Below are 26,817 nucleotides of genomic sequence, written 5' to 3'. Positions count from 1 at the left end.
ATTGAGGTATTTTATCTATTTATATTCATAATTGGTATGTAGACAACAGGAAGGTGATTTACAGTATTAACCTACAGGTACCTAAAAATACACAATTGGTCTCACTAGGCGTACCAAACAATTTCTGTTTAATTTAATTTATATACTAATCAATTTGAGACTCTATATATAAAATACATATCGTACTCAAGACCCAGGACGAATTCAAATAGATATCTGACTTTTGTACAATATGATTTAGCTTCGCCTGTTACTATTGCAGACGAATTGACTTGCTACAACCACTAGTTCTCTAGGGTTTTTAAGAGTGCCCATTTTTTTTAATAATTTCTATTAAAGTTTAACGTTTTAAGTGTCACAAATTTTTTTCTCACATACACCACGCTATACCTATCAATATTATTGTGGGTTTGAGTGCTATCAATGTGTATACTTTTTTTGCAACTGTCTTTGGTTGTATATGTAAATATGTGACTTTGTACACAGCACTTAAGGGCAATAACTACTGTTAATAAGGCCAACCTTACATTACTATCAGCCCAACCCCAAATATCAGAAGTAGTGCCATCACACTCCTTTTCTCCAATCTGAATCATGCAAGCTTAATTTTGAATTTCCTATCCCTTTAAGCCTGAGCTCAAGGTGTGCTGCAGGAGAATGCTGCTCCTAATTGTTCACCAACCATGTTGCAGTGTAGCTTCTAAGGACAAGTTTAAAAATTAGAACAGTTTTTGAACCAGTAAAACTATGGTTTCATCTCACTAATAATGCATTATGAAACACACATTACAAGGTTCTTTCATACAGTGTATCTTTAAAAATGAAGAAAATAAATTTTGTTTTAGCATTTGTATATGGTGCACATATTATGTGCATGCCTGTGTCTGATTTGAGGAAATTACTTTGCTTTAGGAATAGAATGTTTGAGGCAGTTGAAATGTGTGGAGTTGATAAATGCTGTACTAATACACAACATTTCTAATTCTTAAAAGGACAATAAAGTCATAATTAGACATTCATGATTTATTCATAGAATACAATTTCAAACAACTTTACAATTTACTTCTATTATTTAATTAGCTTTCTTCTCTTGTTATCCTTTGCTGAAAGGTTTATTTAGGTAAGCTCAGGAGCAGTGAAGAACCTAGGTTCTAGCTGCTGATTGGTGGCTGCATATATATACCGATTGTCATTGGCTCAACCATGTGTTCAGTTAGAGAATGAAACAAATTTGATAATAGAAGTAAATTGGAAAGTTAATTAAAATTGTACGTTCTACCTAAATCCTGAAAGAAAAAAATTGAGTTTCATGTCCCATTAAAGGGACACTGAACCAAAAATGTTTCTTTTGTGATTCAGATAGAGCATGCAATTTCAAGCAACTTTCTAATTTACTCATATTATCAATTTTTCTTCATTCTCTTGCTCTCTTTATATAAAAAAGAAGGCATCTAAGCTTTTTTCTTGGTTCAGGACTCTGGACAGCAGTTTTTGATTGGTGGATGAATTTATCCACCAATCAGCAAGGACAACCTAGGTTGTTCACCAAAAATGGCCCGGCATCTAAACTTACATTCTTGCATTTCAAATAAAGATTCCAAGAGAATGAAGAAAATTTGATAATAGGAGTAAATTAGAAAGTTGCTTAAAATGTCATGCTCTATCTGAATCACAAAAGAAAAAAAATTAAGTACAGTGTCCCTTTAAGCTTTCACTGGTTCTTTAAGGTTTCATTATGTCTTATTACTTAGGGGAGCTGAATTATTTGAGGAAAAAATAAAAAAGGTGGTGGCTGTACGCCTGGAAGAAGAGAAGAAATGTGCGCAGGCCATGAAGAAACAGTAAGTTGACTCGACATCCTATTAAAAGTTTTAAAAATTACAGTTAAAATGCTGGCATTTAAAATGTCACAGTCAGAGTTTAGATGAATATGCCATATTTTAAATACTGCATTATTTGAAATGTTGACATATTAATTGCTGCTTTCTAAAAGATGGCATTACAGTGTTAACAATCCTATAGTAGAATTGTGCTTCCCAGCCAGCTCTTTAATGATCATATTACTTTAACCTATTTTATCACCATTACTATAATTTTAAAATAAACTTTATTAACAGATCTAAGAATTGCAAACATTTACAATGTGGGAAATTGTATGCAAATGTTTATATTAGCATTACACTTTTATATATGTTCCTATTTCCATCCTCACATTAACTAAGTAAAGAGGTGTTTTGTTAACATACCCACAAGCTATTAGCATTTGTTCTAACTCTTTTGTTGCATTTAGTGAGAGGTATCACTTCTGAATTTGCTGTCAAGTACGTAAAATGTGTTACTGAAATCAATTCCAACAGCCATATTGTTGCACAGTGACACACCACAAGCAGAACTTCAGTAACAAAACAAAACGCTGTAATCCATTTTAAAATGCCCTCGTTAGATGCAACAAAAAGAAAAATGTCATAGAGATTGTGCTTGCATATATAGGGCCAGATTACAAGTGGAGTGTAATGGTTGGTTAATTATCGCGCACCCGCAAATAGGCAAATTTGCCTGTTTGTGGGCGCGCGATAATTTAGCGATTCACTTGTAATATAGGCTATAATGTAGTCCAAATGTTTGCAGTTAAATTGTTCCCTTAACACCTCTTTGGGTATTTTTACATTATTTAATATTTTTAAACAATGAGATAGAAATATGTTTCCTATTAGAAATTAAACTGCCTAGAGCACTGGTTTTTAAACCTTTTCTCAGGCCTCCCCAACAGGCCAGGTTTTCAGGATTACCTTGAATGAGAGCAGGTAAAATAACCATGGTTACTAATCAGCTGATTGTTTCACCTGTACTATAGTCCAGATATCCTCAAAATATGGCCTGTTAGGGAGGCCTGTGAATAGGTTTAAAAACCACTGGTCTAGGGGTATCTTCCCTCAGAGTGAAGTGATAAAACTTTGTTTAGGCTCTTAAAGGGATGCTAAACAGTAAATACATGCTAGACATAATGAACAATTCAAAGCATAGATTATCCTTAGAATGATATGTAGATGTGTTGAATCAATTATAGCAGTTGTTTAAATATTGGAAATATACATTTAAAGGTTTAGTTTCTATAAAGTAATGGGCACTGCCATGTTTGAACTAGGTTTCTGTTTATTTTGTACAAACAAGGCTGTGTGGAAACCCTTTTAAACAATCCTATGCCTTGATTTGGAAATCTCTTTCATTGCTTTTTTATATCTGTTCCTAATTGTCCTCAGCAGGAAAGATAAATGGTGCCACCCATTACTTTATAGAATTTAGAAAAACAACATATTTCAAAGTTTAATTACAGGAAAAGTGGACAAAATAAGGAATAAAATTGCAAAGTATTTTTATTTACACATAATTAAAGGGAAAGAAAGGTCCACATTGAAATGTGCATGGGTGCATTTCCATGTTAAATAGAAGCATTTTTGCAATATACTTCCGTTTGCAAAAATGCTTCTAGTAAAAGTTATTAGTGTTTTTCTGCAGCATACGCACATATCCTATGAGGGTCCGTGCATCAGTTTTCAAACACCACACCTTCTCAGAGAGCTGGGAGTGTGTTGCTTCTGAAGACTTTATTTGTGTAATACAAGCTACTGCTGACTCTCTGAGAAAGCATGGTGTTTGAATACTGTTGTATGGACCCTCACAGCATATGTGCGTATGCACCAGAAAAACATTAACTTTTACTGAAACCATTTTTGCTAATGAAAGTATATTGCAAAAATGCTTCTATTTTAAATTGAAATGCACCCTTTTACATTTCATTTTTAACCTTTCTATCCCTTTAACCTTTTTATATAACAATCTCATTCTGTTTAATATCTCTTTAAGCAAAAATATTATTGTTGACTGACAATAGTTGTGACATCAGAGGGCTCAAGCGGGTTGATAACTCAAGAGAGTAACTATTTTATCTAGGCATAGGCATGGGTGCTGTCAGGGTGCATCTGATGATAAGTAAAGATGGAGGGGCCGAATTATCAAGCTCTGAATGGAGCTTGATGCCCCTGTTTCCACGCGAGCCTTTAGGCTGGCCAGAAACAGTAGTTATGAAGCAGCGGTCTAAAGACCGCTGCTCCATAACTTGTCCGCTTGCTCTGAGGCTGCAGACATCAATCCGCCCGATCCTATACGATTGGGCTGATTGACACCCCCTGCCGCGAATCTGCAGGGGGCGGCATTGCACAAGCAGTTCACAAGAACTGCTTGTGCAATGTTAAATGCCGACAGCGTACACTACATTGTATCATGTCCATCCGCACTTTAATAAATCGACCCCAGAGTCAGTATCTTTGTTTAAACACAGTTCTTTTTAATTTTTAAAAATACAAACAAACCTTGTATTGCTTTATCAACATCATTATAAAGCCAATGCAAATTAGTCTGTCATTTTAAAAAATACTTCTCCAGATAAGAAAAACAAAAGAGACACATATTGGGATTTTAGCAACAAGTAACTATTTCAATATCAGAGGTTCTATAGCTAAGGTTATAAAAAGTAATGCTAGGATAAAAAGGAATGTCAGATATTTAGATAATATGGTGACAAGTGATATTATGTCTGCTTGGTGTAAACGGACAGAATGGAGCAGATCAAGTCCAAACAGAAGTCAACCGAGAAAGTAAAAGGAAGAGAGGAGAGTGTAAGCGCAGAAGACACATCTGAGTTATCTCCCAAAGATAAAGGTATGTATGACAACATAGCACAAAGGTAGGTAGCACAGCTGTGCTTGTACAGAGATGGGTCATTTGTACTCAAATTTGAAAACCAGAGGACTCTGGATCATTTAGAATGAATATTAATCATTAAATAATAATGTTTTTTTAATAAATTTGCAACAGTAAATCTTACAAATACAACATTACAAATGTCCGTAAGTCATATAATTCAGAGAGGTAGGGTAAAAAAAATAATAATAATAATAATAATATATATATATATATTTATTTTTTTTCAACAAAGTGCACTCCTGAACGTAATCCACAACAGCCTTGGGTGCTAATCAAAAGCAATGTAGGTAAACAAACATGAAGCACTCCAAAACAGCCATATCAGTAAAATACCGGCTAGGTGGCAATTCTAATTATGGCTAAACTTCAGTTTAAAAAACATATGCACTGACAAATTTTGTTGCCCATTTTTCCTTATGCACTAAATACTTAAAGGGACATTAAATACATGCTAGATAGAATGATGCATTCAAAGAAAAGATTAGTCCATGACTAACATGTAGATGTATTTTTTAAAGTTTCATTAGTTGTTTAAAAAGTGACAAAATAAGTGTAAAGTTTTAGTGTCTATAAAACACTGGGAGCTGCCATGTTGTAACTTGTGTTACCTTCTCTGCTGTGGCCAATTAGGGTCAGTTATAAATAGGTCACTAGAGTGTGCAGCCAATGGTTGTGCTGGATTTAACAGTGTTCTGCACTTCCATTTCTAACAGGAACTGAAAAGCTCACAATTTCAGAATGGAATTACAGGCAAAGAGGACAAAATAAATAATGAAAGTATATTGCAGAGTTGTTTTATTATATACAATTTATAATTTTATATTACCATCTCAAAGTGTTTAATGTCCCTTTAAGGTAGGTGATTGATATCTTTCAAAAGAAGAATCTCAGGGGGGGGGCGGAGCCGACTGCCAAAGAGACCAGATGCACGTTGAAGGAGCTCCCGGTTTTCATATAGAGTTTAGGGTCTCTGTGTTAGAACTTTAGCAATATTTTAGAACCACATCTAGAACCCTATCAGAAGACTTGCGTTATAAACTGTGAGAAAATCTGGGAGCACCTTTTTCAGCCAAATATCTGAAATGCGACTTGGGGCTTTACAACTAGGCTAACAATGTGCTCAGATTGCCACAAAATCTCCCCTGGGTGTTGAGGCGTGGCGCTCCAGAACTAGGGGACACGTGTGCAGGAGAACGTAGAGAGATTGAGAGGGAGACGACCCATGGAGGCGACTACATTGAGGCTAAATCGGGAGATAGCAAGATGCCCCAAGATGTTCAGAGTGTGGTAGACACGACTCGAAGGAGACAGCAGAGTATGAGAGGCCTTCTGGATTACACAGATGTATGGCTGCCTCAGAAGTTTGGAAGGCGCTTGGGCTACTCTCTACAGCACTGCCCTCTTTTCATATTTCAGACACTGACCTCTTTTTTCGGAGTGGACCTTACATTTACTGACAAGACTTCACCTGCACATGTTGTGCAAAGGGCCACTGAAACGGATCCAAATGGCCTCCATATCTCGCAAAAAGCTGGCGTAGGTTAAAATAGCACAGAGAGGTTGTGCATGTTATGATCTGAGCTATCAGAATAAGACACGAATAGACACAATCTTATCGTTGGTATTGTTTTTTCATAATATTACACTTGCCCCACTAAATAGATTTAGAGACCATATGTCCCAAAATTTGTTATGTGACACCAGCAAGATCTGTGCTGATGATGAATACTGCATCCTACTTGGCAGAAGCTGCAGTGCTGCGTTAGTGTGGCGGTTCATTTTCTTTTTGTTTGGTTGACTCTGATCTGCATCATTGACCCACGATTTAGTTTACAATTAGCTAACATATATTGTTTATCTGTTAATCTAGCTATGTATATCGTACTGTGGACTCCTTGCATGCCTATAGTACCGTTGTTTTATTAGACTCTTACAGGCTTCCACTGGAATACATATACATAACATGCTAGCTTATCTTACTGTGTCATACTCATCTAAGCTTATGTTGGTGAACATCCATCTAATACCCCAATATGTTTATTTAATATATATATAGGTAAACACTAAGGATGATACAGATTATTCTTGTGTATTACACTATGCAGGTTTCTCAGTGCTGTGTAGTAACTTATATCTTAGCTCACTACGTATTATATATGTTTTCTTCAGGGGTTTTTACGTTTGGGTTGTGTGACCTACTATATTATAGAAGTTTGAAACTACCTTTATATTTATCCCTGCATGATGTTCAAATGGGTTATTCAATAGCTCATGTTCTACATTGATCAATACAAGCTTGCTGCCCGGGTTACCTTAGATCAGCTGTAATGTTAATCATGGTAATATTACTAACCTAACATTGCATTCTTAGCAAAATGTAGGCACATAGGGTAGTGGCTTTTGTAAAGGAACACAATAGAACTTTGTTACTTATACTGCTAGACTGCCTGCGGCCGGGGCAGTCATATATGACCTTACAGAAATTGATATGCCTTCATATACGTGTGCATGTTCTATGCAAATTTAAGATAAACCCTCATAAGCCACATGCTATACCATTTGCTAAATTGTACTGCATAGTAAAGATGTATTGTGTCTTTGAGCCTCCAAAGACATACACACACAACCTCACTGAGACATCCACAGAAAACACACAAAGACATACACACCCAAGGAAACACCCACAGAGACAGTCTAAGAAAACACACAAAGACATACACACTCACAGACACCCACAGAAAACACACAAATACATACACACACATAGACACCCACAGAAAACACACAAAGACATACACACACAGAGACACCCACAGAAAACACACAAATACATACACACACAGAGACACCCACAGAAAACACACAAAGACATACACACACAGAGACACCCACAGAAAACACACAAAGACATACATACACACCCTCACTGAGACATCCACAGAAAACACACAAAGACATACACACACACACCCTCACAGAGACACCAACAGAAAACACACAGACATATGCACACATCCTCACAGACACCCACAAGAAATACACAGACATATGCACACACCCTCACTGAGACATCCACAGAAAACACACAAAGACATACACACACACACCCCCTCACAGAGACACCAACAGAAAACACACAGACATATGCACACATCCTCACAGACACCCACAAGAAATACACATACATATGCACACACCCTCACTGAGACAACCACAGAAAACACACAGACATATGCACACACCCTCACAGAGACATCCACAGAAAACACACAGAAAATGCACAAAGAAATACACACACACCCTCACAGAGACATCCACAGAAAATGCACAAAGACACACACACACACACACACACACACACCCTCACAGAGACACCCATAGAAAATGCACAAAGACATACCCACACCCTCACAGAGACATCCACGGAACACACACAAAGACATATGCACACACCCTCACATAGACACCCACAGAAAATGCACAAAAACAAATGCACACACCCTCAGAGACATCCACAGAAAACTCAGACATACATACACATAAACAACCTCACAGAGACATCCACAGAAAACACGCAAAAACATACACACCCACCCTGACAGAAGCATCCATAGAAAATACACAAAGACATACATACACACACATACACCCTCACAGAGACATCCACAGAAAATGCACTAAGACAGGCACACACACCCTCACAGAGAGACCCACAGAAAAAATACATACACACTCATAGAGACACCAAGAAAAGCACAAAGACATAAACACAGACACCCACAGAAACATTCACAGGAGGTAAAATTTCTGCACATTGCCGTCCCTTAAATCAATAATGAGTGGCAATCAAAAATAATTCTGTGAATTCAAAGTTGTACATTAATGATCTGTCAGAATGGGTAGAGGAAGAAAAGTACTTTTGAAAGGTTGACATATGTTTGGTTTCTCCCCAACCAAGAGCACCACTTCAAATCTGGTGTACAAATGTTCCCATCTGTCAGCTGTACTTATGGATTTTGAAAATGCTGTACTCTATATGGTCTTGGTGGAACCATAAGCTGTGGTACTCAGTCTCATACCATTAGATCTGGTTAAATGCAGGATTTAGGTTTGTTTGTATGTATTTCAAAATTAAGTCAGCTGTAATGTAAACTGAACAGTGTTAAATTAACCTGTCTCATTTCAAACACTTAGCAATGTAACATTTTATGCAGATGTAAAAATCTTAGATAAAATGCCTCCTGGCATCTGGAAAGTCATTGCATAAAGGGGCAGTAAACTGGAATGTAATGAATTAATATATATATATATATATATATATATATATATATATATATATATATATATATATATATATATATATATATAAATAAATAAATAAAAATATATATGTCAAAAGGGCACCTACCATTTGTATATTGAGGAGGAAACATTTCTGCATGGTTTTAAATATAGAATTTCTACAGCATTGTCAAATAATCATAAATACACTGCTGCATATTGCTAAAAAGTGTTTTTATGGACCCCTGGCCCCACCATACAACTACCACATGGAAGTTACAATCCAAAATAAAAAACATTTACTAAGTAAGTCCTACCTCCTCTGCAAATGAAAGTGATCTGCCATCAGACACATACTGTACAAACTGAATGCCAAGTCTGTCTCACACTGTGCATAGTGGTTTAGTGCACACTCAGAAATCCTCTCATATGCTAATGCTTTATTCCTTGTAATGGCATTTCCCGTGCTCAATAGCACTCTGCTGTAGTGCCCTCTGGTGGCTGCCAAAATGTAATTTTTTTTTTTTAAATAATAGTTGTGCTTGCCTCATGGGGCCCCCTGGCCCAGTGGGCCCCTGACAGGAGTCACCCCTTTCCCCACCTGATTGCGACCCTGCTTGTCAGAGTTATTGCTTCCCTTTGTAGACAGCACCACCGACACTGTAAGTTTCCACAACATTACAGAATGCACTCTGCTAATGTAGAGAGATTTGCAGAGTGTAAGAGCAGCTCTAGTGATCATCTTTGCATAAGAAATCATCAGCGAAGCAGTGGGGGTACAAGATTGCTGCTTTGATAGATTAGTAGTACAACATGCAGACTTTCATTGGCACTTAAGGAGTTAATCTAGTCAGTTGCTCTCATAAACTTATATTTCAATACCTGCTGACTAGTGTTTGGTGATGCCTCATATAAACACAGCAATTTGTTTTCATCCAGTCAGAATGAATCTGCTCAAAGTTACCTCAAGGTTAGGATCAGCTGCTGTTTAACACATGACTATTGTTAGCCTCAGGTAACTTATTTTCCCCATAATCAATTCTTTTGTGTCAAGTAACCAGACAACAACCAGATTACAATCACCTCTCCATGAACATTATTAGACATTGATAAGGGCTGACAATTGGTACTTTGTGTCTGATGCAAAACACAGTGTGTTAAGTATTCTCTTCATAGATCTTTATAAAAGAGCTTTTGTTCCTCATTGGCTCCCATATAAACAGCAAGTATGATAGAATGTTGTGGAATGTCACATGACTAGAGGAATACATACCTGTAGATCACTACTGTGGCTGATTAGGAAGAAAAAAAATGGTGTAATGCTGTCAGAGGAACTGTAAAACACATAGAGCCAGATTACATGTAGCGCAATATTTTTTTTCCCCACTTGTGCGCTAACTGCGCTGTAAGTAAATACTTACCGTGGCTGCAGTAGCGCGCATATTACAAGTTGAAAGTAAAAAGGACTCCAGATATCACATCCATGTTAACTTCTTCTCCCTTCTAATTTCTCTCTTCTAATGTCTCTGGGAGCGCTGAAAAAATACTAACGTTATTTCTCACGCGCTAACCTAACCAACTGGGCTAAACCCGAAGGGAGTTAGGAATACTTTAAATTCCTATGTTCTTCACATAGATGAAAATATTCTTTTTATTTTAAAATATATATATATTTTTATCTAATAGAAGTTGCATAGCAAGGCTTCATCTCTAGTTAGACCAAGTTAGTTTAAATGTGAATACTTGTTATTTGTTTGTTATTATTTGTTTGATATTTAAAATGTTTAAAAAACCGGGTCTTTCTCAGACATGGAAATCATATACCATTGTTGTCCTGCCCTGCGGTAGTGGGGGAGGATATTATGCTCATTGACCATACTATGTGAAATTAATACCTTAATACTTGTATTTCCTATGTTGTGAAGTATCTGGATAATAAATAAAGTTTAAAAAAATAAATAAAAAAAATGTTCTGATTTATATCCTGTGTGCTGTTTTCATTCCCTTTCTGTAAAGGATAGTAATGTATGTCCTTTAGGTTCTCTCTACCTTTGCTGTATACTATATATATATATATATATATATATATATATATATATATATATATATATATATATATATATATATATATATATATATATATATATTTAAAAAATGTGTGTATACATGTGTATTTATATACACATATAAACACACATATATATATACCCATACAGTATATACACTTTTGAGTCCTTACCAGTCAAATGCCTTGAAATATACAATATTATTTTTTATTAATTTTTAAATTTGTTTTTAATGGAAATACTTAAAATTCCTATGTTCTTCACATAGAAAAATGATGTTATTTTTATTTTTAAATATATATACAATATATATCTATATATATATTGTGTGTGTGTGTGTGTATATATATATATATATATATATATATACAGTGTATATATATTTATATATATATATATATATATATATATATATATATATATATATACTGTATATATATATATATATATATATATATATATATATATATATATATATATATATATATATATATATATTTATATATACACACACAATATATATATAGATATATATTGTATATATATTTAAAAATAAAAATAACATAATTTTTCTATGTGAAGAACATAGGAATTTTAAGTATTTCCATTAAAAACAAATTTAAAAATTAATAAAAAATAATATTGTATATTTCAAGGCATTTGACTGGTAAGGACTCAAAAGTGTATATACTGTATGGGTATATATATGTGTGTTTATATGTGTATATAAATACACATGTATACACACATTTTTTAAATATATATATATATATATATATATATATATATATATATATATATATATATATATATATATATATATATATATATATATATATATAGTATAGAGCAAAGGTAGAGAGAACCTAAAGGACATACATTACTATCCTTTACAGAAAGGGAATGAAAACAGCACACAGGCACACAGGATATAAATCAGAACATTTTATTTTTTTATTTTTTTAAACTTTATTTATTATCCAGATACTTCACAACATAGGAAATACAAGTATTAAGGTATTAATTTCACATAGTATGGTCAATGAGCATAATATCCTCCCCCACTACCGCAGGGCAGGACAACAATGGTATATGATTTCCATGTCTGAGAAAGACCCGGTTTTTTAAACATTTTAAATATCAAACAAATAATAACAAACAAATAACAAGTATTCACATTTAAACTAACTTGGTCTAACTAGAGATGAAGCCTTGCCCCTTCTTGCTATGCAACTTCGATTTAACCCTATTCATCAAAGGGTGGTACATATATCATTTTGTCAGCTACCTGTGTTGTGGCAACAACTCAGGCTCCAAGACATAGCACATGTGGAAAACTAAACGTATAAATTTATAATTAAATAAATCACAGTAGGTGGCTCTAATTGAGGCCGGAATCGTGCCCTCTCGCATTTTGCATCTATGCTTCCAGCAGAATATATACGACTCATCCTATCAGTACTCTATGTAGATATAACCCATACTAGAACCAAAGTTCACAAACAAACAGAAACCAAGCATGTGGCTATACAGGGGGGCACCATCTACCACACAAGTTCTCAGCTAGAATTAACAATGAGTTCTGAAATAGATGTAAGATCTTGTGTCTTAGCGGGGGGGATATACAATAAATATGGTTCCCATTTGTGGACAAATGTTTTGATTCTCTTATCAAGATCCCCTTGAACGTCTGCTTGTTCTATAAGTAATTGAGCCTGTAATGCATTTGTTAGTTTCTTAAAGGGGGGAGCTTTAGGAGAGACCCAATATTGTAGGATCAGCTTCCTCGTCAGTAGGATCACTGAATGTAGGATTTTTTGATGTCTTGGTGTGTCATGGGCAACATACAAGAATATAATGCTAGAAGCTGTGAGAGTTACATTTCTATGTAGTACTTTCTGAAGCCAAAACATTATTTTATTCCACAATATTTTTAACTTAGGGCAATCCCACATCAGGTGTTTCAGACCAGGAGATGGAGCTGAGCATTTATTACATTTATTCGATGCCTGGGGAACCCATTTAGCTCTCAATTTCGGCAGCATGTATGCTTGGTGAATTAACTTAACGTGAGATTCCCTCAAATAGGTGGAGAGTGTAGCCCCCAAAACTCGCGAGAAGCTTGAGGTGACTTCCTGTGGAATAACTGAGCTATCTCTCATCTCCTGCCACCCAGAATGTATCGTTTGCATTATCGGCTGCTCAAGATGAGCAACGAAAAGCAAACAGGTCAATCCAGCACACACCGGTCCCTGCACGCTACTCCAGAAACCCACTTAACTCTCAAAGTCCATCAAAGAAATCCACCATGAGTAGCAGCAACATATATTTATTGTATTTACACAACAAAACAGCAGCGATGTTTCAGTATAACTACCTTAATCATGCTACACACCATAATGAAATGATTCTATTTATACTTATCACTAGGTGGCACTACAGTGCAAGAAAAATATTAACTCTTTATCTACATTCTTAAATGGAAACACCTATTAAATACAATTAAAAACATATAGAAAAATAGAACCTTAATCTAATTTGAAAACCTTCTACTTATTTAAACAGATTTCAATAGCAGTAATTGAACCTAATCAAGGAAAATAGCATAATTACATCTCATCCATTTTGTTTATCATCAAATGCCTTTTATAAGAATACAAACATGTCTAAATCTCTATTTAACCCATTGGGTTCCATTGTTCCTAATTTCCAGATCCAAAAACACTCACGTTGTTTTAACAGTAGTTCTCTATCCCCCAACCTTCGTGGCATCAGTACTTTTTCAATTATTTGGAACCTTAGTTGATTAATTGAATGGCCCATTTCTATAAAATGATGAGCTACAGGGGCTTTAATGTTCCTAGTCCTAATGTTACTTTTATGCTCTATTATCCTGTCTTTAATTACCCTTGTTGTCTCTTCTACATAACTCCGCCCACATGGACATTTAATTAGATAAATAACAAATGATGTATAACATGTATGATAACCTTTAATTTTAAAAATTTTCCTTGTAATAGGGTGAAAAAAGACTGGGCCTTTAATCATGTTATTACAACATGAACAGTTAAGACAAGGATAACATCCTTTGTTTTTACAAGTAATATAGTGTTGTTTAGATTTTATATTAGAACCTACATCTGCTTTAACTAATTGTTGTTTCAAATTCCAACCTTGTTTATAAGCAGGCATAGGGAGAGCTTGGAACTCCTTAATTTCTGGATTACAGTTCGATAGAACTGTCCAATGTTTCTTGATAATACGTTGGATCTGCTCTGATTGTGAATTAAATTCCGAAACAAACATTAAGCGCTCCTCTTTTTTATTATTCTTATTCACAGGCCTCAGTAACGTTTCTCTAGAGACAGATAGGGCATGTTTAATTTCCTTATCAATTACTGCAGGCGGATATCCTCTATTTTTATCTGTATCTTTCCTAAATAAGTCAACCTTTAATTCCCTTCCTCTTTTGATCACTTTAGTATCAAGGAATGTAATATCACTTTCACTCCATGTCAACTTAAAATTAATATGCCTAGTGGCTCCATTCAATTCAGTCACAAATGCCAATAGGGATCCAACGTCGCCCCACCAAATACCAAAGATATCATCGATATAGCACCACCAACAGGCGCCATACCGATGAAATCCAGGATTGGTGAAAACAAATTTTTCGTCGAAAACATTCATAAATATATTTGCATAATTTGGGGCGACGTTGGACCCCATAGCAGTGCACTGTACCTGCAAAAAATAATCATCTTCAAACAGAAAATAATTACACTATAGAATCAGTTCTAGGAGCTGTAATAAAAAGTGTATTTGAGCTTTAGAGTAATTCTCATTGGTATCCAATACTGTTTCTACAGCCCCATCCCACTTTCATGGGTAATTGAGGTGTATAAACTCTCAACATCTAAACTGAATAATAAAAACTTCTCTGTTTCTAATCCCAATGTGTCAACCTTTCTTAGATAATCCCTAGTATCCTTTATAAATGAACTAGATACTTCTACAAAAGGTCTCAAAATCCTATCCAGAAAAATTGACACATTAGTCAAAACCGAATTGGTGCTTGCAACAATTGGGCGTCCAGGGGGGGCACATAAATTCTTATGAATTTTTGGTAAGGTGTATAACACCGGAGTACATGGATGTTAAATAAATAAAAAATTATACAAATCCTTATCAATTAGACCATAATTAAATGCCTTTAGACAAATATTTTTCAATTCTTTTTGAATAGAGAACACAGGGTTGTGAGGCAACTTTTTGTATACTTGTGGTACATTTAGTGTTGTTTAATTTCTTCAATATAATAGCTTTTATCTAAAGCCACAATAGCCCCACCCTTGTCTGCTTTCTTCAAAATGATATCATTCCTTGATTTTAAAGATTTCACAGCAGCCACATCATTAAAAGAAAAGTTACCTTTTAAATGCTTACTCTTATTTTTATTAACATTTCCTCTGCATGATGTTAAATCCCTTCTGCAATTTTAGTGACTTTCTCCTGTAATTTAACTACATCGTTTTTAACTAAATTAATAAACGTCGCCGGATTAAACATAAAGCTCTTCAGTCTTAAATTTCTGAAAAACCTGTATAGATCTTTGTTTAATTGAAAAAAAGTCACAGTCCTTCCTTGGACAAAATGATAACCCTCTATTTAGCGTGTATAGTTCGTCATTAGATGAGCAATGATCATGTTATAGGTATGTGTGATGGAGTGCGATCCCTATTTAGTTATACGATAGTGTTTGTCTATGTTGGAGGTAGCTGTTTTGAGTAGTTTGGCCAAAACGAGAGCCTGAACATAATGCCTGCATTGGAAATATGCAAACATGGTATTGGGAGGTATGTTGTAGGCTTCCCTGAGGGTGCAAAAGGGGAGAATCTGAAGTGTTGTTGGATTAATCAGTTGGGCAATAGACGTCAACCCACATGCCCTCCACTCCTGGAAGGGCTGTGTATTATAGCCAGGAATTAATTTAGGGTTCTCCTGTATGGGTAGATATTTAGAAACCTGACAGTCAACACCCCAGAATCCACACAATTTGTGCCATGCTCGTATTGGGTCTCTGAATAGAATATTTTGAGAGATATGTTTGGGGAGACTAGATAGTTTAGCATGAGGGAGGTAAGCTAGATGTATCGGTGCTACAATAACTGATTCTATTGTGGGGCTAAAGTAGTCAGAGCCGGCTAGCCAATCTAGTACTATCTTAGCTAGCATTGCCCAGTTGTACCATTTAATATTTGGGAATTTGAGACCTCCTGCATGTGACGGCATGGCTAATTTAGTCTTGTTTATCCTATGTTTCTTTTGGTTCCATACAAAGGAGGTTAAAGTGGCAGTGAGTGTTTGTGAGTCTTTGTTGTGGAGTAGGAAAGGGAGCATTTGTAAAGGATACAGAATCATTTTCAAAAGGTAAATCCTGCCATGGAGGGAAAGCGGAAGGCCCCGCCATCCCTGTATGAGACTTTGTATGTTGTTTATAGTTTTCGGAATGTAAAGGTGATAAATACGTGTGGGGTTGGTATGTAATTGGATGCCTAGATATTTGAAAGAACCTGCCATGATTTTAAGATTGGTGTTGCTGAGAGAGGCATTATTTGTGTTCCGTAGCCAGGTTACCTCCGACTTATCGACATTGATTGTATACCCTGTAAAATTACCAAACCTTATCATAATATTGAGAGATGTAAGAGATGCCCATTAATCTGCAAACCCGCACATTGTTGTCGCATGTAACACGCCAATGGCTCAATGGCTAGATCGAATAATAACGGAGATAACAGGCAGCCCTGCCTCGTTCCTCTCTTAAGTCTGAAAGGGGGAGACAGACCTCCATTGATGATTAAGGAGGCTGATGGTGTATCGTATAACTGCTGGATCGCTTTAAAGAAGTGTCCAGTTATGGTTAAATTTGTCAGGGAGGTATACAGGTGATCCTACTGCACCCTGTCAAATGCCTTTTCGGCATCCACAGAGAGTAGACATGCATCTGGGAGATGGGTGTCAGGGGGGGGGGTTGCCTTGTGCTTGATGGTAACGTGAGATAACTGCTAATGTTTTCCTCAAGTTAGTTACTTGTCTGACAAACCCTGTCTGATCTGAATGCACTAAGGATGGAAGAACTACTGCCAGCCTATCTGCCAAAATGTTAGTGAATAACTTGTAGTCACTGTTCAGTAGTGAAATCAGCCTGTTAGATGAGGGCAGAGTGGGATCCCTATCTGGCTTAGGTATGATACAGATGTTTGCATCTGTAAACCTAGGGTCAGGTTTTGAACTTCCCGATAAGTATTCAGTATTCAGTATTGCTCAATGGGGAGGCTGTCCGGACCCGCCGCTTTTCCAAATTTGGTGTGCTTAATGGCATTGATTACTTCCTGGATTTGTATAGGAGCGTTGAGGAAATACGGCTGCTCTTGTGTCAATTTTGGAATAGTTATGTTATTCCAAAAAAGTAGTTTGTCAGTCTCTGTGATCTGTTGCTTAGCGTATAGCTTCGTTTAGAAGGATACAAATTCTTTTGTGATTGTAGGCGTATCTGTATAGAGAGTTCGGTAATGCTGGTATATTTGATTTAGGTGTAGCAATTCTAACCATATTTGCCATAAGTTTACCAGCCTTATTGCCATATCTATAGAATTTACCCTGCTGGTGAACTGCATATGCGTGGTCTACTATCTGTATGTGAGTGTCTCTCTCCTGTTTTAGTCTATAGTACAGTATAGTTGTCGGTTTTGATGTGTAGGAGAACGTAAGTATGTGTTCTAAGCTTCTGTGAGGTTTTTTAACATTTGGTTGGTAATTTTTTTGGCTGCGGTGTTAATATACGCAGTGTACGCTGTAATCTTACCTATTAGGACGACTTTGGAAACATGCCAAAATAAATCCAGTGTCAGGCCGCAGCACTTTAGCCGTTGCTAGGGGCGCAGCGTCTCCTTCCCTGCTCGTTGCCAGGGGCTGTGTCGGGTCCGGATGAGTGCGGCACTGACGTCATCATCGCATGCTCCTCTCTCTCAGATGCCGGTCTGGATTCCTGTGGCATGAATCCTGCACCTAAGTAAGTCCCTCAATAGCGATCTATCACTGCCCAAGTATAGGTGTTACTTTGTGTGCTCCTTGGTGTGATAGATCGTTACTTCAGTATTGCCTTAATGTGTTTGAACCCTGCCTGTCTGACTACTCTGACTGTTTAACCGCTAAATTGCTGGATTGATATACTGCTGCTGAACTCTGCCTGTCTGACTACTCTGCCTGTTTAACCGCTAAATTGCTGGAATAATATACTGCTGCTGAACCCTCCCTGTCTGACTACTCTGCTTATTAACTCCTGTTGTTCTGGATTGCCTCTTTGTTGCCGAACCCTGCCTGCCTAACCATTCTAGTGGTGTGCCCTTGGACTTCTCTACTGTTGTCAAATCCTGCCTGACTGCCTGTCTGACCATTCTAGTGGTGTGCCCTTGGGCTGCTTTGATGTTGCCAAACCCTGCCTGCCTGACCATTCTAGTGGTTTGTCCTTGGACTGCTCTGCCGTTGCCGCTGGGGACTGTCCTGCCTGTGGTGAGTGCCACCTTCCTCATCTTACTAACTTTCTCTGCTCTGGGATATTCCCTATCATTCCGGCTTGATGCCGAGATAACAAGACTACTGGCCGAGTTCGGTCTGATAGAGGAGTATCCCACGAGCATTACATTATACTTGGGCCCTGGAGCCAGAGGAGGTGGCACAAGCTGTTTATCTTCAGGGACAGATGTTGGGAACCCATACCACACAGTTGTAGAATATGGATTCCAAACTAGAGGCTATTACCGCTCAACTCTCCTTACTAGTTACAGTGAGGAATACCACTCCTGTTGTTTCACCTACTCCTGGTACTGTGACTTCTTCCTCTGCTTCTGGAAGTATACCCTGGATACCTTTGCCTGACAAGTATGAAGGTACTACTGATTACAGAGGCTTTCTTAACCAATGCAGGCTGCACTTCCGCAATGATCCTCACACCTTTCAGTCTCACCAGTCAAGGGTCACCTTTATCAGTTCCTTACTGAAAGACAAGGCCCTAGTCTGGGTTTCTCCCCTTTTGGAACAGAACGCTCCACTCCTGCATGATGCTGATGATTTCATTTCTGCTTTATCTTCTGTGTTTGGAACTTCTGGCCGCACCTCTGCTGCAGAATATTTCTTTCCTGTATCTCTGCCAGGGCAATAGAACTGTGGCACAATTCGCCATTGAGTTTCACACCTTGGCACTTAAAACCACTTGGGATGGCAGTGCTCTCAAGGCAGCCTTTAGGAAGGGTCTGCATGAACGCATCAAAGATGAACTCACTTATCGTGATGTTCTTTCTTCTTTGGATGACTTTATAATGCTTTGTATCAGTCTGGACTCTCGATTTCAGGAGAGACAATCCGAGAGAGACAGAAAAAGGAGGGTCCTTCCCTCCCATCCTCCTCTTCATCCGGTTTCAGCAGTATCCTCTACCCCTTCAGCAGCTCCAGTTACCTCAGTGGAGGAACCTATGGATCTCTCCTGCTTCAAACCTTCAGAGTCTGAAAGACAGAGAAGAAGGAGACTGAGATTATGCTTTAATTGTGGATCTACCTCCCGGGAAAAGCCAATGCTTAGAGAACAGAGGTACCTCTAAGCATGATCTCTACTAAATCCCCTGACTCCTCTCGGATCCTGGTACCTGTAACCCTTACCTTCCTTCAGAATACTGTCCACACTCAAGCCTTCATTGATTCAGGGGCAGCTGGAAATTTTCTGGATCACAGTTTTGCAGAAAAGATATTGTCTCAAAATAACTACTCTGGATGGCACCTGCTTGGTTCAGGCTTGATCCATTTTGAGTCAGCACCCCTGACCCTGACTGTGGGAGTCATTCATACTGAACAGCTGCGGTTTGAGGTCATTCATTCCCCAGCACAGCCTGTCGTCCTTGGTGTTCCTTGGCTTTGGGTACACAATCCACAGTTCAACTGGGCTGAGGGACAACTGGCCTCCTGGGGTGCCTCTTGTTTCCACTCCTGCCTTGCTAAAGTTACCCCTCTGCTCCGCATTCCCATAGCCAGTATACAGACTCCTTCAAACCTTCTTTCAGTATACGCAGACTTTGCGGGTGTGTTTGAGAAAAAAGCAGCCGACGTGCTGCCACCCCACCATCCTTATGACTGCAAGATCAACCTCTTTCCCGGAGCCCAACTTCCTAAAGGGAGGACTTATCCACTCTCCAAGGCTGAAACAAAATCCATGGAGGAGTACATCTAAGAGAACCTAGCTAAAGGTTTAATTTGCCCCTCCTCCTCTCCTGCTGGGGCAGGCTTCTTTTTTGTCAGTAAAAAGGATGGTGGTATCAGACCCTGCATCGACTACAGGACCTTGAACAACATAACCATCAAGAATCGCTATCCCATACCATTGATCACCGAACTGTATGACTCACTCCAGGATGCTCGCTTTTTCACCAAATTGGACTTACGTGGGGCATACAATCTGATTCGCATCTTTCCAGACCACGAATGGAAGACTGCCTTCAACACAAGATCTGGGCATTACGAATACCTTGTAATGCCCTTTGGGCTGTGTAATACCCCTGCAGTCTTCCAGGCATTTGTCAACGATGTCTTCCATGACCTCCTCAACCGCACTGTCATCATCTATCTGGATGATATCCTTGTTTTCTCTTCCACTTTAGAGGAGCATCATAGACACGTGAGACAGGTGCTTCTACGTCTCAGAGACAATTCTTTAGTAGCCAAGCTAGAAAAATGTGAGTTTGATCAAGTTTAAATCCAATTCCTTGGTTATGTCATCTCAAAGGAGGGTTTTGCCATGGATCCTGCTAGACTCACCGCAGTTCTAGAATGGCCTCAACCTACTTCTTTGAAGGAATTACAGAGGTTCTTGGGGTTCTCCAATTACTGCAAGTTTATAAAGAACTTTTCTTAAACAGTTGCTCCTCTCACTGAATTGACAAAATGAAATAAAGACTGTAAACACTGGCCTCCCGGAGCCATAAATGCCTTCTCTTGTCTGAAAAAGGCTTTCTGTTCAGCTCCTGTGCTCCGCCATCCTAATCCTGACCTACAGTTCACTTTAGAGGTTGATGCCTCAGAGATAGGGGCTGGAGCAGTTCTTACCCAAATGGATCCTTTGACTTCCAAGTCACACCCTGTAGCCTTTTTCTCTAAACGCTTTACTCTTGCTGAGAGGAACTACTATGTGGGTAATTATGAACTCTTAGCCATTAAAATGGCTTTGACTGAATAGCGTCATTGGTTAGAGGGCACCGCCAATCCCATTCAGATTCTCACTGACCACACGAATTTGACTTACCTAGAGACTGCTCATCGACTCAATCCTCGACAGGCCAGGTGGGCCTTGTTCTTTTCCTGTTTTAACTTTGAGGTCTCTTATCTTTCTGGGACTAAGAACAAGAAGGCAGACGCCCTTTCCCGTCAGTTCCCTCACTCAAGTGACTCCTCTGAAGCTCCTATTGAACACATCATACCTCCCTCCTGTGTGGTTGCTCAACTAAATACCACCCTTCTGCAAAGATTGCAACGTGCCCAGTCTAGTAAACCTCCTGGAGACCCCGTGGCCTCTGATATCCTCTTTGTACCTCTGAACCTACGCACCCCTGTGCTATCCTGGGCTCGTGATAGTAAACTCTCAGGACATCCTGGTTTAACTATGATCTTAAGCGTCTTTTGCAACACGTATAGTGGCCTACTATGAAGTCTGACGCTCAGGATTTTGTGAAAGCCTGCACAACTTGTGCTGCCAACAAAATTCCCCGATCCTTGCCTCCTGGCTTGATCCAACCATTGTCCATTCCCAAACAACCATGGACACACATAACAATGTACTTCGTTGTGGACCTTGCTCCTTCTGACCCCCATACAGTCATCTGGGTTGTGGTGGATTGCTTTTCCAGACTGGCTCATTTTGTACCCCTAACCAAACTGCCTTCTGCCCAAGAATTATCATCTCTTTTTCTCTTGCATGTGGTATGACTTAATGGCATTCCTGTGAATACTGTTTATACTGTTCATCTCTACCTTTTGGAGAGCCTTTTGTAACTTAATTGGAACCACTGTTTCCTTGTCTTCTAGCTACCATCCTCAGACCAATGGACTAACTGAGAGAGTAAACCAGGATCTTGAAGCCTACCTTAGAGCCTTTGTCAACGCTTGCCATACCAACTCGTCTGAGTTGTTACCCCTAGCTGAGCTGGCAAGAAACATTGGCACTCTTCTCTTAAATGTTCTCCATTTAAAGCTGCAGCAGGGTATCAACCTTGTGTCTTCCCTCTCTCTGCTCAATCCACTGGGTTTCCTGATGCAGACCAACATGTCACTGGACTCACCACTCATTGGCAACATATTCGCTCTCAGCTACGCTTAGCTGTCTCTAGATATAAAAAGTTTGCTGATCGTCATAGAGCTTCTGTACGTGCCATTCCAGTGGGTGAACGTGTTTGGGTCTCTACTCGACATATTCGTCTACGTCAACACTGTAACAAATTGGGGCCTAGGTTTATTGTTCTTTACAACGTCCTGAAAAGACTGTCTCCTGTTGCCTACAAAGTGGACTTACCCGAAACCCTGCGCATACACCCAGTCTTCCACATCTCACTACTCAAGCCTTATATCAAGAATAGATATACCTGGCTCCGAGCTCCTCCTCCTCTGCTCCTAGTCCATGGTGACCCTAAATATGAGGTAGCTAAGATCCTGGACTCTAGATACAGGCACAGACAACTGCAGTATCTGATACACTGGAAGGGTTACTCTGTGGCAGATCATTCCTGGGTTCCTGCCCGTGATGTGCATGCTCCATCTTTGGTCTCCAGATTCCATGCTGCTCATCCTTTGAGGCCGGCTCTGGTTCCCAGAGGGAACCCTTGAGAAGGGGGCTATGTCACGCCGCACCGCTCTAGCCGTTGATAGGGGTGCGGCGTATCCTTCCCTGCTCATTGCCAGGAGCTGTGTCGGGTCCGTATGCGTGTGGCGCTGATGTCATCATTGCACGCTCCTCTCTCTCAGATGCCAGTCTGGATTCCTTTGGCGTGAATCCTGTGCCTATGTAAGTCCCTCAATAGTGATCTATCACTGCCGAAGTATAGGTGTTACTTTGTGTGCTCCTTGGTGTGATAGATCATTACTTCAGTATTGCCTTAATGTGTTTGAATCCTGCCTGTCTGACTACTCTGCCTGTTTAACCCCTAAATTGCTGGATTGATATTCTGCTGCTGAACTCTGCCTGTCTGACTACTCTGCCTGTTTAAACCCTAAATTGCTGGACTGATATACTGCTGCTGAACCCTGCGTGTCTGACTTCTCTGCTTATTAACCCCTGTTGTTCTGGATTGCCTCTTTGTTGCTGAACCCTGCCTACCTGACCATTCTAGTGGTGTGCCCTTGGACTGTTCTACTGTTGTCAAATCCTGCCTGCCTGACCATTCTAGTGGTGTGCCCTTGGACTGCTTTGCTGTTGCCAAACCCTGCCTGCCTGAACATTCTAGTGGTTTGTCCTTGGACTGCTCTGTCGTTGCCGCTGGGGACTGTCCTGCCTGTGGTGAGTGCCGCCTTCCTCATTTTACTAACTTTCTCTGCTCTGGGATATTCCCTATCATTCCGGCTCGACTCCGGGATAATAAGACTACTGGCCGAGTTCGGTCTAATAGAGGAGTATCCCACAAGCATTACATCCAGATTGTCACGGTGCTGTGCATTATCTGTGATTTAGTCTATCCAAAAGGAGCGTACGTGCTGGCGAAAATCCACCTTATTATATAAATAAGATAACCTCCACATCTTGTGTTTAGGGTCATTGAGGTTGCAGTCTAACATAATTAAAATAGGAGCATGGTCTGAGATAGTAATAGGGTGTAATTTAGTTGATGGTATAATGGGTGTAAGACTTGTGGAGGTGTGAAAAAAGTCTATCCTGGATAGGGTGTGATGCAACTTGGATTACGTAATCTCCAAAGATCAACCAGCCCCAAACCCTCTCTAAACTCTAAAGCTAATTTGATCTCTCTTTTTTGCCTTTGTGAGCAGGCACGTGGAGCTTGGAGTCATGTTGGTTCTAGGAATCTGTCAAGCGGAAACAATTGTGCCATGTTAAAATCTCCACCAATAATGATTGGAAATTCACTACGTTTAGCAGTACATGTCTGTAAGTGCTGCCAAAATTTGGGGGTAAAGATGTTCGGGCCGTACACATTACAAAGTAGGTATGTTTTGGATGCTGTATAGAGGTTGGTGATTATGCATCGGCCTTTTGTGTCAGTATATGTGTCTGTGAATGAGATGGGCATTCCATTTCTGACTAGTATCGCTACTTCCTACTTTCTACCCTCTGTCGGGGTATTGAGAACATGTCCCACCCATCTAATCTTTCACTTGGCATGCTGCTCTAGGGTCAAATGGGTCTCCTGAAGTAGGGCTATGTCTGCGTGCACAGAATTCAAATAATGCAAAATTTTACTACGTTTTGCGGGGGGAGGTGATACCACCAACATTCTATGAGACAATATTACATCTCAATGCCATAGTTCAAAGGCTGCCAGGCATTTATCTCTGAGGGTACTAAGTGTTTGTGGAGGAGTGTAAGGTGTACAATAATTTGTACCAGATGGGGAGGCTAAAGTAGTATTAAATGAGTAATCGAGTAAGTTGTGTATGGTCTTTTTGTAATTGGTATTGATAAGGCTTATTGTGTCTAAGTACTCACAACGAATGCAGGCGTGCTAAAGTGATGGCCCTCTGAAGCCTGAGGCTGTCATGCCGAGGAAAGGCATTCATCCTGCAAAGCAAAAAAACAAAGACAGTAACATGGTACAAAAAATCATTTCTAAAGGGTTCACTAGTCCTATAAGTGGCCCCAAGGTAGAGATCAGTGGGTATTTCGGCTTAGTTTCGAGGGAAACATAATCCCTATCCCCAAGTCTGTCTATAAGAAGGGGAAAATCTAAATCAGCAATGGGACCCAGAACCCTGGCCATTAAATATACTATAAGGTGAGTTAAGATGACATTCAAATTCGTACACAATATCAACAGTAGAGAGTGCATAGATAAAGGGGGCAACAACTTTCCCCCCCCCTGCCCCTCCCCACCCCGGCATCAAAGGCCAGGAGAGGACACACATCTTGGAGATTCAGGGATCAAGCGGCTTCTTGAGCCACACACATTCATTAGGAATATATGGGAAGTCCAATATAGGGATATAAGGACATCCCTATTATGATAAAGTCCCTTAGACATTAATCTCTCCTTAATTTGGTGGAAGTAGGGTCAGTGTTGTCTCTCTTCGATCACCCAGCACTGTTCTGACCTTCCGAGTCCAAGTAAATTTGCAAGTCCTTGGGAGTGCGAAAGAGTATAGCTCTTGAGGGTGTTTGTAGCCTAAGTTTGGCTGCATACAACAACGCAGCCCGTCTTCCCTCTTTATATAGGCGGGAACACAGAGGAGCAAAGTCCTTGCATAACTTGGTTACCTCTGCTGAGAAGTCCTGAGAGACCAGAATTTTCTTCCCTTCGAAGACAAGGTCCCCTGAGTGCGCTCTATATGCATGCAGCAAGGCAAGCTTTTCATGGTAGTTGAGGCACTTAAATATAACCTGGCGTGGTCTGGAATTAGCTGTTTCAAGGCCATTATCTAGGCTAATATGGTGAGCCCTTTCCAAATCCAAGGGTAGATGGTCCGGATTCATTTTTAACAGTTTAGGAAGTGTCAGTGCTGTGAACTCTAGAAGATCTTTACTTTTAAGTGTTTCTGGAACCCCCACAACACAGAGGTTGTTCCACCTGCTGCGGTTTTCGAGGTCGTCTACCTTGTCTAGTAGTTTTTGATTTTGATGTTGAAGCTGTCGTAGGGTGGCGGAGGCTGAGTTTTGCCTATCCTCAACATCAGATATGCATTGTTCTGCGTGAGTAATTCTTGTGGAGAATTGACGTACCTCGGTAGTAAGGGTGTCCACCCCCCGCCTGAAGAGATTCCATCTTCGGTAGGAAGAAAGATTTAACTTCCTGAAGCAACATAGTAGAGTCGGCAACTACTGTGTCTGATGATTTAGGGGAGGACGGGGCCTCAACATGTGCCTCCACTGCAGGCCGCTTTTTTTCTGTTTGCTTGCTCCTAGAGGCCATCTTTCCTGTCAGTGTATTAGGAATGACTGTAAAATATTGATCTACCCTCATATGTGAGACAAGTTGCTGATTTTAGCAAGGGTGTACAGCCGCAAAAGTTACAGGTGTCTAGAAAAGGTCCCCGTGGGTTTATATGTCTATTTCTGCTAGTCTTCATGAGGGCCCCCACCTCCACATGCCCCAGCAAAGAAGCAAATAGATTTAATAAGGTGGAAGTCACCTATGTCAGTGTTGGCCCTCTAGTTATAGGCTGTGCAACAATACATAAACTTGTTCAGAGGAAATTGGGGGTTTAGCAAAGCGTATTTTGGTTCTGTTTATGCACTCTCTCCTCACAAGTTTGCTGTATGAGAGTGGTGTGCGTGGTTCTGCAAGTGAACTGGCTGGATTGCTTACTCTGCATGCATTTGGTGTTACCGCTATAACTTCTTGTGCGGCGTCCATCTAACAACCCCCAGACCCTCTGGTACGGTGCCCAAGGTGTGGGCCTCTAACTATGTCCGTGTCCCGATGTCCCTCACTCCCTCAGGGGC

At 39.3% G+C, this 26,817-nt stretch overlaps 1 protein-coding gene across 1 annotated transcript in view; it reads left to right on the top strand.

Annotated features, from left to right (window-relative positions):
* Positions 1–26,817, top strand: part of LOC128661976 (piezo-type mechanosensitive ion channel component 2-like) — a 407,133-nt gene that overhangs the window by 218,690 nt on the left and 161,626 nt on the right. Inside the window, exons 29-30 of the mRNA XM_053716001.1 lie at positions 1,752–1,841; positions 4,616–4,719. Of these exons, the coding sequence (XP_053571976.1) occupies positions 1,752–1,841; positions 4,616–4,719 (194 nt within the window). The remainder of the gene's footprint in view (positions 1–1,751; positions 1,842–4,615; positions 4,720–26,817) is intronic.

This window comes from Bombina bombina, chromosome 1, assembly GCF_027579735.1.
Source record: "Bombina bombina isolate aBomBom1 chromosome 1, aBomBom1.pri, whole genome shotgun sequence".
NCBI lineage: Eukaryota > Metazoa > Chordata > Amphibia > Anura > Bombinatoridae > Bombina > Bombina bombina.
Note: the sequence above shows the minus strand (reverse complement) of the source record. Positions and strands in the feature narration are given on the sequence as shown.